The sequence below is a fragment of the Rana temporaria genome, chromosome 13 (assembly GCF_905171775.1).
Source record: "Rana temporaria chromosome 13, aRanTem1.1, whole genome shotgun sequence".
In the NCBI taxonomy this organism is placed as follows: domain Eukaryota; kingdom Metazoa; phylum Chordata; class Amphibia; order Anura; family Ranidae; genus Rana; species Rana temporaria.
The window spans coordinates 73,301,912-73,318,436 of NC_053501.1; the positions used below are offsets into that span (position 1 = coordinate 73,301,912).

Here is a 16,525-nt window from a genome sequence, read left to right on the forward strand (position 1 = left end):
TGCATGTCAATCATATCCAATGACGTAAGCGCCGGGGGCTGGGCCAAGATAGCCGCCGGGGAGGACCCCAGAAGAGGATGTTCGGTGCCACTCTGTGCAAAACAAACTGCACATTGGAGGCAAGTATGATATTTTTGTCATTTAAAAAATAAAAATCAAACCTTTAGTGTCACTTTAACGTCTTTGTGCTGCCACTGTGTGCCTTTAATAGGCAGGTAAGTTATGCAGGTTCTCTCCCATACAACTGCTACAACTTGTGGTCATCCAATTGAGAGCCCTGTCCCTCTGGACCCCAATCAGAAGCCATGACGGCTCGATCAGTGTGCTGGGATCGCCCAGTGTGTGCGCTCTTAGCTCACAAGCTTAGGCTGCCATGGACACACATGTGCAGTGGCTGGGTGTTAAAGCCTGCTATTCCTGATGCTGCATATATGCCTTACGCAGTCAGCAAAAGGTTAAAAAGCACAGATTCTTACGGAAGTCGTTTTCTTACAATTGGTTAGAATTGCATAGTTCCAAGTTTAGCAGTTACACAAAGTTCACCACTCAAATACCATTTGAAAATCAGTTAAAAATAACAACATTTTAATTTAAAACTACAAAATAAAAAAGGGGAAGATCTTCTTTGCTTTAACTTAAGAATTGGCCTCTTCATCTTCACGCTGTAGTTGCTCTATCAAACGCTGACGTTCTGCTGCCTGTCTCATCTTCATTAACACTAGACTTTCAAAATCTCTCTCTGATCGTACAGAATTCTGCAAAGAAATTAAAATTATTCATTGAAATGGTAAAAATTTTCATAACAATATACCTGGCAAAAAAAAAAAAGTAAAGTGGAGAGCGTTTTCCACAGAAACTTACTGGATTCCTACTTCCATGTTCAAAGTTCACCTTAAAGCGGATGTTCCGCCAAAAAAAAAATATTAAAAGCCAGCAGCTACAAATACTGCAGCTGCTGACTTTTAATATTAGGACATTTACCTGTCCTGGAGTCCAGCGCCGTCCGCAGCAGATGACGAGCGATCGCTCGTCACCCTGCTGCTCCCCCCTCCATCCACGGTGAGGGAACCAGGAAGTGAAGCTCTACAGCTTCACTGCCCGGTTCCCTACAGCGCATTCGCGAGTCGCTCCCGCTGTGTGCTGGGAGCCAATGTTCCCAGCGCACAACGGGGGGGGGGGGGGGGGGTGACGGGATGTGACGCAATGCCCGTCTTTTGCCCGTGAATGCCGGGCCAGAAGTGGGTGCAAATACCTGTCTTTAGACAGGTATCTGCACCCCCCTCCCCCCTGAAAGGTGTCAAATGTGACACCGGAGGGGGGGGGGGGGGGGGATGGGTTCCGATCAGCGGGACTTCACTTTAGGGTGGAGAACCGCTTAAAAAAATGGTAAATGGAACCTAGTTTGCAACTTTGAGCAGCAACTCCACTGTCTGAAATATCAAATATAATCCAATTTACTGTTCAGCCGCCCCCCCGGTGCTTCTCCTGGCTCGCCCATATGATCGGCGAGAGAGAGAGAAGAAATCGTACATGCTGAAAGTTTACCATAGAGATAGAAGCAGGAGTGTCAAAGGAAAAAATAAATAAAATGAAAGCGTCCCGTCCCCACAGGTGGCACCCACATATGTAAATGACGTTTAAACCACACGTGAGGTATCGATGCCAACATTACAAGAGAGCACCAATTCTAGCGCTAGACCTCCTATAAACGCTAAACAGGTAACCTGTAAAAAAGTGTTTAAAAGGGCCCCCCCCATTGTGGATTTAAGTACCGAAGTTCAGCGCCATTACACGAGTGTGCACCATTTCAAAGCTGACTTTACGTTTTTTTTAATGCACGAAACAGTTCCCCCCCTAACCATAGAATGTCTCCTTCATGTGCGCTTGCCCAATGTCACAGGCCAAGGGAGAGGACGAGGCTACTCTGGCGGCCCCTGTCAGAGGAAGGAGAGGGGACCAGGGGCTCACTCTATCAGATAATGATAATTATCTAAATGGAGAGAGATCCCCACCCTGGTCCCTCTCCTTCCTCCGACATGGGCTGCCAGAGTGGCCACGTCATCTCCCTTGGCCTGTCACATTGTCTCTTCCTGCGAGGGGCCATCTTTCTTGTGGTACTCACCACCATTTGCCCCACCCAACCCCTACTCTGCCCCTAAACACACCCTCATAAATCTCATTAAATTACACTTAATATTTTTATAACTCAATTCTGCATAAAACATTTAACAACTTTACCCCTGTCTGCCAATGCAGCCCGCCCGTGAGGGGGAAGAAGGTTGCCGGCTGGATGATCAGAGCGCTGACGAAATCACTAACAGCTTTCATTTCTATTGCTGTGTGTTCCCGCCGCTCGCCATCACATACAGCCTCGCCTCCCAGCCGGGAAACTTTGACAGACAGATCACCCGTCCAATCCCGGGACGTGTGGCGTATATCAAATATCCTCAAGTCAAGGAGGCAGGGCTGTATGTGACAGTGAGTGCGGTGAACACGTGGCAACTGAAATAAAAGCCGCTACAGCGATGATCCCTGTGCTCTGATCATCCGGCCGCCTGCTCTCCTCTCTTCCCCTTAGCGATCACTGGGAAAACAGCTTCCATTCATCCTTCCCTGCCCCCACTCCGCCGCTCCCAGGCAGCCATAGCAAAACGCAAGTGCATAATTTGAGGGCTACTTGATCTACGGCCACATAATTAATGTTACTTCATGGTTTCTATGGAAGCATTTCATTTATTCATCATCCTTCAATTTATCTACTCGTTTCTCATGGATACCCCGAATTTACCAGTGTGCAGCATATAGCCTTTGTGTTAGGATTGATGCTGTTAACCTTTCAACTAATGGCATAAAAAATAAAAAACACTGCCCAGACAAAAGGAACATATATCCACATCTGGGGGCAGTGTCCACTTGCAAGGAAATTCTGGGAAGGGATTTTCAGGATCGCTTCTAAAATATTTGACTGTATTATACTACCGGATCCAATGGCGGCCTTACTTAACATTGAACCAGAAACCCTTTTTTCGGAATCAACATAAGTTATTTATTTTATTTATGATAGCCGCGAAACAGGTAATAGCCAGCGCATGGAAAATACCTGCATTACTGTTGTCGGAAGGCGAAAGGAGAATGAATCTTTCATTCATACATGCTAAACTGGAAGCGCTAGACAAAAATGGGTTGGAAAAATTAGATAGCATATGGAAGCCGTGTGCCATATACTATACTCCAGACACTTTTGACTCAAGAGTTCTCATGTCATGGTTTTGATACCCTTTCATGGATAATAGCGAAATAAAATAAGTGAAATCCACCTTCGGAACACCACTACCCTCTCCCCTTCCCTCCATTAGTTCTCATTTCCATTTATTAGTAATTGTTTTTATTTATGTTTAGTTATATCTGTATAATACTACAACTCCTACAACAGTTCAATTATTATTGCATTAATCTGTATTTCAATGCTATATCTCATTCTTAGTTGTTGTCATCTGACATACTGTAACTGTTGTAATCTATTACTTTAAAATAAAAATTTACGAAAAAAAAAAAAAAAAAAAAAAAAAGAAACCCACACAGGTCGCTGACCAATTTTCTTCAGAACACAGCAGCTCCATTTTAGCTTGGCATGGGTTCCAGTTCTCATTCTTCTGTGATCAAACACTAAAAAAAGTGTTACTTATATCATGCCAAGAAGTCTTGGCTAATTGTAACTGAAAGTAGCCAAGCTGTTTTTACAATAAAGATTAAAACCTGAAATTCAGTATAAAAAAAATCCCCAGATAAATGTAGAATGGTCAGGTTACCTGTGAGGAGTGAGTGGTAAAATCGGAGGAGCTCTTGCTCTGATTAGCGGACACTGCAGAGGGAGGTGGTGTGCTGAGCCAAGAAACTTTGAGGGGATTATTCAATAAACCAATCTCATTCCTCACTGCTAGTTCCTATGAGGAAAAAAAAAAAACACACAAGATGTGTTCACTGTTTAAATGTAGACATTACATTAAAAAAGGAAGACTGAATTATAAGCAACATAAGCCCATTTTACACTAAGCCTCTAGAACCAAATGATGTTTTGGCTTTTCCGAACCTCGTTACTACTACGCTGCCCAATTGCAGGCTATAGCCTCCTAGGGTTACCCTCCTGGCGTATAAAATGGCTGGACCCAAATAGATAATTATGGCTAACCCCCTATCCACCGAACTTGGTCCTCTTGAGTGGTGGAGGAATCTTTTTTAAAAAGGAAGTGATGCATTGGATCAAGGTTTCATAGCGTAATGTCACTGCCAGAAAGGGCCGAAGAGACTGGAGAAAAATTAAAACTGGGAAATGGATAGGGAGTCTGAGAAATGGTAAAGTCCATAAAGTTAAATTAAATCACTATACAGGGGATATAAAAAAAAAAGAAAAAAAAAAAAAAAAAGAAGACACACACGATCAGGAGACCATGAAAATAAATATAGGGCACTCTCACAGAATAAAAATAAATAAAATAAAAAAAAAGTACCCAAAATTAGAGCACTGGAATTTTTTTTTAAAGTAGTAGTAGTAGATGCAATAAAACAGATTTACTAGGTATAGTCAACATAAGATCACCTAAACATAGAATCTAAAAAAAGTAGGATGATGGCAGTAGATTTAAATGCAAGTAAGAAATATTAACAAACAGAATACAGGCGTCATAAAAAAAAAACGTGGGCCCTTTGGTTCGAATTTAAGACCACTTCAGGATATAAAAGACATTATGTATCTTTCCTCAATGGACCAACAGAATGAAGTTACTTAACATTCTAGATTTACTAACAGATTTATTATCACATTGTGTGGTTTTGTGATACATGCCTTCTTTCAGAATGACCACTTGGAACCAGCTACCCTCATTCCTCTCCCCTCCCTCCTTTTACCCTCTTTCTACCCCCCCCCCCCCCCCAAACCATTCTTTCATTATAATACAAGCTACATACAGTTGATATTATGTTATATTGATAACCCAGGCTTTTGATTTTCACCATGCTTACAGTTCTCTCCATTTCTGAGGTCTTGGTCCCTGCCAATATTTGGGTACCCTTGGCTCGATTTTCTACCTGCATTTGATTTCCCATAACATGTATACACTATGTGGGTTTTTCATATTATGCGCATGTACTGTGAGGGGGAAGCATCGGATGTCTGAAGAGGATATGCATACTAAATGAGGCAAAGCTTCTGAGGGAGGAAAATCAGCCATTTGAAGACTGGCTGATCCAGTTGCAAGCCTGGCCCAGGAAGTAAAAAGGAACTTGGGGCTACAGCAGGGTCAAACGTTAACACCGAATTCCTAATATACAGATATGAAAATGGGATATGGTTGATGAACTTTAGAGGAATCTAAAGTTCATCAAAAGATGTATAAAAGCCGTCGCAAAAAAAACAAAAACAAACAAACACACACTTACAGCTGCTTTAAATGTAGCAAATTCGGCTACTGCAGATCCCTTGCTCTTGCTGGATACCACAATATGTAGTACTTGTCCATACTGAAAAATGAAGATAATTTAAACAATAGATGAAAATACATGAGATATGAATCCACAATTTTCAGATGCTATATAAAAAGGGCTCACATTTTTCAGATTAATCCCATATTGAAAATGTGGCATACATCTAGACCTTTATTCAATTTGCATTCCCACATCACAGATCTACACTGGAATTATTTATTTTATTTTATTTTTTAACAGCTTACATGCATGTACAGTACATGAGCACACATAGTACATAGTTACATAGTAGGTCAGGTTAATTATGAAAAAAAGGACACAAGTCCATCAAGTCTAACCTATGTAGGATGGGACAGGACACAAATGTGCACTGTATATTTGATAAAACCAGGTCGGTTACACAGTCATATTCACAGTGAAGGTCTTGATGCCACATCCACTCATCAAAAATAAAAAGGGTAAATAAATTTGCTTTTTATTGTATAAAAAGGGGAAAATAATGTACGTAAATAATTGCCCTCCTACATTGCCATTTCTACAAGGTCCCTCGCTGTCTGCAGCTATCATGACATGCTGGCATTAGATGGTGCACCTCTTGTGCATGTACAGAATTCGTTCATCCTGGCACCATGTACTCTTTTCCTCTAACCTTTAGTTTGGCAAAAAAAATAAAACAACAAACACACACACACACACACACACACACACACACACACACAATCTGCTCAATGTTGTTTCACAGACATGCAGGACCTCCCACATGACTTGATAAATAGGGCCTGGGTGCCCCCAGAAAGTTGCACATTTTATTGGCACACTTGTTTAACTTGATTTTGGAATATGGATGACTTATCTAGAAGTTTTACTAATACCAAATGATGGTCATCACAGCACCCAAGGAGTTTCCAGTTCAGTGTACGATGGGAACATGGTACAGGTGCTGGGAGCCAAGCGCATGGGCACAATCACTTTGCCTAGGCTAAAGTCAGTACCATCAGAGGAAGGAGTATACAGCAGATAAAGCGACTAAAATCATGATCTGTATACTTGTTTCAGGTCAGTGAGTCAGTATTGAATTTGTTGGATCAACATTAACAGCCAGGCAACTACCATTTGCAGAAGGAAAAGTCAACAATGGCATTATAACATTTCTCAGCCTTCCTTTAGGTCACTGACCTTCCCTGAGCGCACTGCCCAACAAAGTGGCATCACCACACTGATGAGATCACCAGTCTGCTTGCTCTGCTCTTCACGTCCACAGGGCCCTGGGATTAGAATGACAGCATTGTGCAATCAGTGGTGAGCTTTTGGACCTGCTTGAATTATAATCATAGGGACGTGGATTTTCTAGTTGATCAATTAGTACAGCAGCTGCCACTGTGGAGGTTATGGTTTCTTAAAAGGAGAAGTCCAGCCGGAGCTCGCTTGGCTTCTCCTATGGATCACAGTTCGTTTTGCACTTCTGTGACCCGTTTTCAGTAGAGAGCGGTCTGAAGTTCGCACCGCCGGCAGCCTGTGTGGAATGGGAGTTCTTCTCCCAGTGACAGCGGAGGGGGAAGACAAAGCCGCCCGGATGTTTAGAGCGCAGCGCGGGAAACACAGCGATAACAGTTTCCTTTAATTGCAGTGTTCCCCGCTGCTCGCTGTCAGATCTAGCCCCGCCTCCTGGTCCCGGGACTTTGATAGACAGGGGCTGAATATGACGTTAAGCGGCGGTAACACGGCAATTAAAATGAAAACGGTTATCCTGTGTTCCCCGCACTGCGCTCTGATCACCTGGGCGGCTCTACTGTTCCACAGGCAGCCTGCATTTGGTGGGCACAGATACAGTTGTTAATATTTATTTTTATAACTTAATTCTGCATAAAACATTTAAGTGCCATTTCATGAGAATTTATGAGGGCGTGTTTAGGGGCAAAATTAGGGGCGGGGCAACTGGTGGCGGGTAACCCTTGAGGCCTGGCTAGTAGCTCAGGACTTGAAATTTTGAGCCCTGCCCTAGGGAATAAAGTGGCGGTCATTGCAACTATCTTGCACGGTATATGCGCAATAATTTTTCAAATGCCTTTTTTTTTTTTTAAAATAAACGTTTTTATTAATAAAAAAACAGCCATGACTAAGCACTAATAGTGTGCGAAACGCGTCGGCTGTCCCCTCCTGTGACTATTTTTGGATCTGCATGTCCAGTTTTTATTAATAAAGACTACTTTGTTAAGTTCCCTTGGAGTGTGGCTGTCCACTTTTTCCATGTTTGCCTGTCATGTCTAACTCCTGAGAGGTTCCTCAAATTGTCTACAAAGATCCACCTGGAGTGGCGATTCCTTTCCTCCGACGTTCATAGAGAACGTCTTCGTTCTATGCTCTTCGTTCGGCGGCGGCTGTTTTGTTCTCCAGGCCTCTGATGGCACGGAGAGCTCGGAGAAGCACCGGATAGCGGCGGGAGAGGGGGTTTATGTCCCCTTCCGCCGTCTGTAAGAACGATCAAGCGGGAACAGCTCTCACTCTGTGTTGGTCAAACAGGATGTCTCACTTGTTGCCGCCATGAGTCCTGGGAAGCCGTATTCCTGATTGGACAGATGAATCACGTGGTTACGTTCTGACGCGTTTCGTTATTGGTTACACGTCTTCAGAGGGCAACCTGCATGCACGCTTTACATGAGTGCCATCACCGCACACCTGGAAAGGGATAGCTGGATATCGACAGAGATCTGACCAGATCCCAGTACCTTTCCGGGAGGGACTTCGGAAACAACACCCAGGAACACTGAGTACAGGCTTCTGACTACTTTAGTCCGGTGAGTGAGTTTCCTACGGGAACGCCAGCAAGAGTTAAAGTTTTATCTCGACTGTTGAGGATCCACACTTTCTTCCTTTATTTGGATGGTTGTATACACTGCAGCATACAGCAGGGAGCATTCCACAGTGCATGTCCCAATCAATGGACTAAGCATTGTAAAAACCTTTTAGGAACGGATTAGAAACTTTTGGTTTTCTCTTACTTTGCCTTTTCCCCTTCAATGCTTTTCACAGTGATGAAAGAGGATTCTTTTAGCAGGATATGATGACATTTTTTTTTTGAGAATTATCTGCTCAAATTTAGCGCTGTTAATATTTTATTACACCAGTTAGGATATATTGGTGAATGAGATATATTTGTTGTTTTTAGTTTTTTTTAATAAGGTGAAATTGTATTCAAAATCAAAAACCCGGTTTTAGCTGCATTTCTCTTGCACACGAGTCAGCAATCCCAAAAAAGCTCTATTAATCATATTACTTCTATTAGAGAGCGGCACCTATATTCCCTGTTTGCCACAGGGGGGCCTTTTGTGAGTTTACTGTATTATTTGCTACACAGAATTCTTCCTGAAGAAGCGATTGCATCTGCTAAACCGGTAGAGGATTTTGCCACACTCCACCACAACATAAAGTTCTCGGAGTCACCCGTTAGCAGTAATTTGTTGTTTGTGGTTGGGCTTGTGTTTTTTAGAATGTTGTATCATTTTATATGTAATAAATTATTTTTATGATACTATACGTGTCAAGAATATCAGTACCGAGATAGTCCAATCAATTTCCTCTCTGGGTGACCACATATCGGTTTAAGCAGCATCAGCAACTGCTACCATGGGTTCACCTGGTTCAACCACACTATACTCTGAATGTTTACCAATCAGGTCTTCTGGTTCCCCCCCTTAGCAATGTGCAGCCCACCTCTGAAAAACAGAGCATTCCGTGGAGTTGCAAGAAGAAGAGTCTGGATGGCATTGGGCACCCAATTAAAAAAAATAAAATAAAAAATATATAGAAAATAAATTGTGACTTAAAAGTCTTTAATCCTGACCATAATAAATGAAGAAAACAAAAAAGATGCACAACACACACACACTAACAGGATTCCATTACAGAAAGACCAAAAACATAAGCAAACCTTCTCTAGAAGCCTTGTGAGAACATCTTCTGAATATCCCCCTCTTGTCTCATCATCTTTTTGACATTTCCACTTTAACTGTTGATAAAAAGAAAAAAAGGATGATGATTAGGTAACCTGGAAGTTTATTTTAAAAACCATGTAGTGAGTGCAATGCTACCCCCATTGTGGCCAAAATATGCCTTTCAAGTCCAATTGCAAATTACTCCTTGGGGCGAGAAAAAGCTTCACCATAAACAAAAAAAAATAGGTTTCCTCATCCTATTTCCCAGGGTGCTAAATGCAATTTGTATTATTTTTATAGGTGTTCTGCATCCAGAGTTAAATAAAGGAGAATAACTAGAGTTGATTGACAGCACTACATCGACAGTCTCTTCACCAGGAGATTTGTCCGAGACCATATCCGTCTTTGGGCAAAATCTTGACGTACAGAAGTGGTAATGGCCAATAGTAGCAACAGTAACAGATCTCGAGGAAAGAAGAGAAGGAGGAGGCTCGCAGAGGGGAAAGGGAGATGCGGAAGAGACGATCGGGCGCTCCAAAGGTAGTGTGCAAGGTCCACTCCTCAAGCAGTCCAGTGATTTAAAGTTAAACAAGGTGGTGGTTGAGATTGCCTAAAACACAGCGGATCTTTCACCAGTTTAAATTTCTTCATGCACCACCAGATTGGATGGGTATAATCAGGCCAGTCTGGCAGGCACCAAATGCAGCTCTGATTATTTTACAAATCTTTCAATAGAAACGGAAGTGATAGAACAAGAAAACACAACCCCCTTTAGGTACGTGTTTGCTGACTGGGACCCTCTGGGGAAGATTTCTCTTTACTTCTCTGCCCTGTTGACATTGTCCCAGGGTCAAGAAGTGGAAATTTCCAATAAAGACATAGGCACCTACTAATAAAAAATAAAAGTTTTTATTGTCATCATGCTCTTCACATTTGCTTTGCTGGCAAAAATCTTGCAACTGGGACAGGAAGTAAAGGAAGTTATAAAAAGGGACCATAGTAGACAGCAAAAAGAAACTGACGGAGAGAGGGACAACTATTTTTCCATTTTTTTTTTTTTACTCAGCAATTAAAAAAACAAAAGGCTATAAATATACATTTAAATTAAATGGACAGCACACCTGATTTTTTGTACATTCTGAAGCGTTAAAAACTATCCAAAAAGGTCTTCTCTCGGGGACCCAGGCGAGAGCTACATTTGAATTCCTGGGTCCTTTTAAGGGGTTCCCACTTCCATTAATTACTATTGATTGTCATGGTGATCATGATTGGGAATCACGCTGACTGGTACTGATTGTTAGGCATTGACAGCGTCCAAGAACTAGATCATGCACAGATGCCATTTTGTCAACTGAAATATTCACAATGTTCTAATGTCACAGGAAACTGTGCCCAACAGCATTATTATTGCAGACCGCAATGGTCTAGGATTTAAGATTCTGAAAAAACCTTGTGTGATTTTAGGAGAAATGTGGCAAGGTAAAAAATGTAAGACTACCGTGGGGTGCTGCTGTTTATCCTGATAACAGGGTCTCCCGAGGTCTGAGTGATCCCAGAACACACAGAGGGGGATGAATAAAGAGTTGGGGAAGCACAATGCTGCCACGACTCTTTTAGAAATGTAGAAAATAGAGCAGATACTGTTCCTAATTAACAAAAAGGTTGCACAAGTCCCCTTTTTTCAACAGTTTGAAGAACTTGCAGCTCTGTTTAGGCACCCTGGAGCGGCACAGTGAAGATGACACCATTTTTCATTGCTGGAGCTCTACAATGACAGTAGGTTACCTGCCTGCCTCGGAGCTATAAAAGAGCACATTGCTAAAGGTTCTCCCTGTGCTCTCCTCCTGTAATCTGCATGCCCCCTTCCTTCCAACAACTCCCAGTGCATGAAAACATGTTAGCCTGGCTAAAATGTGAAATCCTATAGACCTACGCAAATTTCCTGCTTTGGCCACCCCCCCAGTATAAAATATACTTTTTGAAAAAAACACGTTAGTAGGGAAGAAAAAGATAGTTACCTTTATTTTAGCAGATTCTTTTCCCAACCCTGTGTTTCCGTCCCTGTTACCTATAAGAAAACAATTTCCAAGTTCACAAAAAGTGTTGTAAAGTCCCCCAAACCCTGGCACACGCTATACAGTAAACTGTGCTACCCCATCAGGTCCTTTCTTAGCTCCTCCAATGCTTTCTGAAGCCAAGGAAAAATAAATAAAAAATAAGACAGAGACAGAGACATAGACATAGACATAGACATAGACATATAAAATATATCTCTAGCTCTCTAGAGTCTAGACTTCCCAAGCACCATCATCCCACAATTGCTCCTGCAACACATCCTGTTCAAATCTAAAGGCATTAATGTTCTGGCGTTGGCAGCCCAGCACTGGAATTTTTTTGATGGCCAGACTTCAAACAGAGCAGCCATTGTAAAAGGTAAGCAAGGACCTACAGATTTTGGGACAGTACTTTCTACTGTACTGAGGTGACTAAGTAAGTGGGTGTTTATGTTACAAACACAAGCAGATTTCTGTATTCTTAAAAACAGGGAAGTAAATGTTCTCCAAGCCCAGTGCCTGATGTTTAATACCGTGCATCTTTTGTTCCCTTTCCATACGGATCTGTTCCAGTATCAACTTCTTCTGCTCCTCCACCTGTCTAGAGCCTTCTTCACGAAGACGTATTATCTGAAGATAGAAAGGGGTCACTGAGATACTGTAAACATATTGTCAGTGCTATGTAGAAGTTAATCAAACATAGGTTAAACCTTTTTTCTTTACATAAGATAACTCCAGGCAGCTGCTGCCTGTAAACGTGCGTAAGAAATATTTACCTTACCATTTTTTTTAAAATATATAAAATTGCACCATGAATTTCCACTATGATGTCAGAAAAGAAAACCCAGTGTAAACTTGTTGGACCTTAAATAGGGCTATAAAAACCTTCTCTACTCATGTCACATGGGAGGGGAGGGGGTGCCAGTCACATATTTACAATACCCTGGAAGTGGAGTGAGGATAAGGGAGAATATGCTCCCCAGGATGGGTTAACTGAATGGGCAAAAGAGTAACTTTAAGGTGGTTGTAAAAGGTTTAATGCCTAGATTAAGTGGAGGTGTGCATCTCAGAAAGCAGCCGTCCATTCACAAAGCACCGCAAGACTCACCCGTGCGCACTTACCCGTTTACCTTAGTGAGGATGGTGGCGCCAGGAGCTGGCAGGATCGAGGGATCGGCCTCAGTGGGGCCGACATCACGGGTGCCTAGGACAGGTAAGTGTCCTTATTAAAAGTCAGCAGCTACAGTGTTTGTAGCTGTTGACTTATAAAATCGCGGGTGGAACCCTGCTTTAAAGGGAAAAAGTGAAACCCCCCCCCCCCCAAATACTCACCTGAACACGATCCAGTGCTGTGCATATCTGCAGCAGTTCTTCTCCCATCTTTCACAAACTTGGCTAAGAGCAGTTTGCTCCAGCTGATGTCAATCAAAATCTGTCAACAGAAAACAGGGCCGAGCCGGGCTGTATGTTCAAATAGACGCAAACAGCCTGACTTGGGATCAACACACACACACACACACGGCACTAGGTGGCGAGAAGGAGCACTGACAGGGCACCCCAGAAGGGGAGGATCAGGGCTGCTCTGTGCAAAACCATTGCACAGAGCAGTTAGGACATGTTTATTTGTTTTATATAAAAACCAAAATCTTTACAAACACTAAGCAAGTTGTTGTACTTGAGTAAAAAAAAAAAAAAAAAAAAACACAACAATGTCATTTCCCAAGGTATGATACCTACTGCAAACAATCCCCATATGTAGGAGCTTTGCATACAGACAAGGTTTACCTCTTGTTCTAATGTTTGAGCAACAAGTACTTCTTCCTCCTCCGTTACTCTCGTTTGTGCCTCTCTTTCTCGTGCCTCCAAATCTCAATGAAGAAAAACAGAAAATCTTCCATTATGTCTGCTAAGTGAAGCACAATGTAGAGTAATACTAAACAAACAATACAAAAAGGAAATTACTTATCCAACCAAAAATACCGAGAGAAACGGAGACCATTTAAAGAACAAAACTGGTACTTTTTGATCATAAAACCATGTAGAGTACATGATAGTGATCACATATTCAGTTACAGGCCATTTACTAACTATACAAATGATACTGTGAAATGTATTGTTGTAACTGGGAAGTGCGAGTTGTGTGTTCGTTTGTACTACCATGTGATGAAAAATGTTATAAAATCCAATAAAAACCGAGTTAAACAAGAACAAAACTCGGTAGTGAGTAGGCAGCAAAAATTAAAATGTTCTAATTAACAAGGGACACTAACCTCCTTGTGGGTAAATTATAATTACTAATAATGTTGTTGTGGGAACTTGACACACTACAAATATAAAAAAAAAAAAAAAAAAAAAATGGAAAGCAGTCTAAAATATTATCAAATTAATAACCAAAAAAGAAGATCTACATTAAAATATGCAGAATTTTTTTGAGAAGGAGATCTGGCTTAAAAAAAATAAAATCAAAAAACATTAGATAACAATAAAGTAACAAGCTTGTCATAATATGTAACAATATCAGCAGCAAAAAACGAGGATTAGTGTAGCATTAAAAAGAAGAAAAGAATGCGCTGCATTACACAATGCAATAATTTCAAACCCAAGTAGTAGTTTTTCAGAACATGAAAAACGATGTGCAGCCCACACACACGATCATTTTAAATGACGTTTTTTTTAAAAACGTTGTTTTTTTCATGCTGAAAAATGATCGTGTGTACGCGGCATATGAAGAATCAATGACCTAACAGAGCACTCACAAGAGCCCTAGCAGTTCAATGAGAAGTACAAGTTGTCTGTCGCAATGACAGATGATAGTTGTACTTCATTCACTGGAAACTTTTTTTTTGAATTGTGACAGTTGGTGCGGGAATGTGTCACAATAAAAAAGGGCCAGGTGGTGATCATTGGTAACGTTACATTCTAAATATAGGTGTAACATGTTACCAAAGGTGAACTTATCCTTTAAGTGTGCTTAATGGCAAAACAAAAATGTATGCGATTGCCTGGAAACTTACAATGCAATCAAAAGTCAGTTCTACCTGATATGAGAAAACACTACGCCCAAGGAAAAAAAAACAGTGATAGAGATATATATTTATATATAATTTATATTCCCACTAGAAATATGCAGAATTTCTTACCAAGTTTTACTTTCTTCCTTTTGTCATCAAGGCGCTGTGTCCTCTTGGCAGCGGCCTCCCTGGCTTTTCTGAGATTATCATACGCAGCCTATAAAAGAAATTTAGACCAACAAAAGTAAAATACTGATTGTTTTAGAGTTGAACTAAAAAGACAGTATAAAGTTTAAAGCGGCATGCAACACCTGGTGGTCAGAGAAGAAAAAAAATCCTTTTAGGTGAATACAAGTGCAGTATACACTAGAAAAATAGGCTGGTAAAGCACTTAAAACACTCAATATTTAAAGTGTCACTAAAGGCAAGGAGGGTTATAACTAGGGTTGTCCCGATACCGATACTAGCATCGGGACCGATACTGAGCATTTGCTTGAGTACTTGTACTCGCGCAAATGCTCCCGATGCTTCAGCCGATACTATTTCCCCCCCCCCCCCCCAGAGAGAGAGCGGGCGGAGAGAGCAGAGCAGCCCTCAAAGAGAAAGCCAAGCCCTCCTCCCCTCGCCCCTAGTTGATCAGCGCGGGGAACATTACAGCTTTCATTTGAATAGCTGTGTGTTCCCCCGCCGCCCCTCGTTATGTATAGACACTCCCCTTTGTCCGGGCACTTTGATAGACAGATCACCCGTCCCAAGATTGGGCGGGTGATCTGTCTATCAAAGTGCCCGGACAAGGGGGGAGTGTCTATACATAACGAGGCGCGGCGGGGGAACAAACAGCTATTCAAATGAAAGCTGTAATGTTCCCTGCGCTGATCAACTAGACGGCGGCGGCGGTGGGGGGGGGGCTTGGTTTTCTCTTGGGGACATGGCTGCATATTTGTGGGGACACGGCTACATATTTACATGGCGGCATATTTGTGGGGACATGGCTACATATTTACATGGCGGCATATTTGTGGGGACACATTTAAAAAAAAATGTATCGGTAACGGGCACCATACTTTAATCCCCAAGTATAGAGGGTCTACAAACATGGCAGAAAGTCACCTGCCTGACATACCACTGACTATATACAGAAAAGATGGCAGTGAACCAAATTTATAAATAAATGTGGTCTAATTTTAATAATTCACTTACCCTTGCTGCTCCATCAGTTAGTATTTCCAAGGCCTGAGACAGCTGGTGAAATAAATCGGCTGAAATGGCAAATGAAGAAAGATAAAATTAGGGAACTGTGGTACCATTTAGGCCAGTTCAGTAAAGCCCTGTTCACACCAGTGTGACTTGGGATGCAACTTACCACATATAGAGATTGATCAGGTTCTATTGTCAAATCTTAAATTGAGCAAGCTGAAGTTAGAAGCAGATTGCAAATTGTGGTGCGGCTGTACATGGAAGCCACTCTTCAGTTTTAGTAAATCAGCCCCAAAGTCACATGACAAGTGAAATCACATTGGGTTCAATGGTAACTTTTCCAATCTGTGCGCCTCAAGACTCTGCAACTTTGAAAAAGGTTTCTGCACTATTCCGGTGCGAATCCTGTGCAACTTCAGCTCCAAAAACTTCTACGTTAACCCACAAATCCTATAGGACTTTGGCAAATGAGCTTTTTTTTTTTTAACCCTCACCGATCCTCCTAGGACACCCTTGCTGCCTAAAAACTCCCCTCTCAAGCACATTCCATTTACACCTGAGTGTAGCAAAACCACATGTTCCCGCAAGCTCCCCCCCTCTCCCCACACATACGTTGCACATAGAGCAGCACGTTCGCTTGAATGGGCTACCTCGCGCACGACAAATGTTCCAAAGTAGCTCAACAACCTTTTAGGTAGCGGAGCATCGTACATATTTTCAGTGCGTGCTCTGGCGCGATTGTAGTGCATTTTGTCACATGGCAAAACACGCGTCTGCTAACCATGATTGGGGCGTCATTAACATTTAGGCTGAATTTGTGCGTTTCCAAACCCGCACAGAAAACATGCAC

General features: G+C 41.9%; 1 protein-coding gene across 1 annotated transcript in view; it reads right to left on the reverse strand.

Annotated features, from left to right (window-relative positions):
- Positions 1 to 564: 564 nt before the first annotated feature.
- Positions 565 to 16,525, reverse strand: part of DNAJC17 (DnaJ heat shock protein family (Hsp40) member C17) — a 29,661-nt gene continuing 13,700 nt past the window's right edge. Inside the window, exons 3-11 of the mRNA XM_040332953.1 lie at positions 15,679 to 15,737; positions 14,608 to 14,695; positions 13,253 to 13,335; positions 12,001 to 12,097; positions 11,432 to 11,481; positions 9,410 to 9,487; positions 5,437 to 5,517; positions 3,810 to 3,944; positions 565 to 755 (exon numbers count right to left, since the gene is read on the reverse strand). Coding sequence (XP_040188887.1) covers positions 636 to 755; positions 3,810 to 3,944; positions 5,437 to 5,517; positions 9,410 to 9,487; positions 11,432 to 11,481; positions 12,001 to 12,097; positions 13,253 to 13,335; positions 14,608 to 14,695; positions 15,679 to 15,737 — 791 coding nt within the window. The 3' untranslated portion in view covers positions 565 to 635. The remainder of the gene's footprint in view (positions 756 to 3,809; positions 3,945 to 5,436; positions 5,518 to 9,409; positions 9,488 to 11,431; positions 11,482 to 12,000; positions 12,098 to 13,252; positions 13,336 to 14,607; positions 14,696 to 15,678; positions 15,738 to 16,525) is intronic.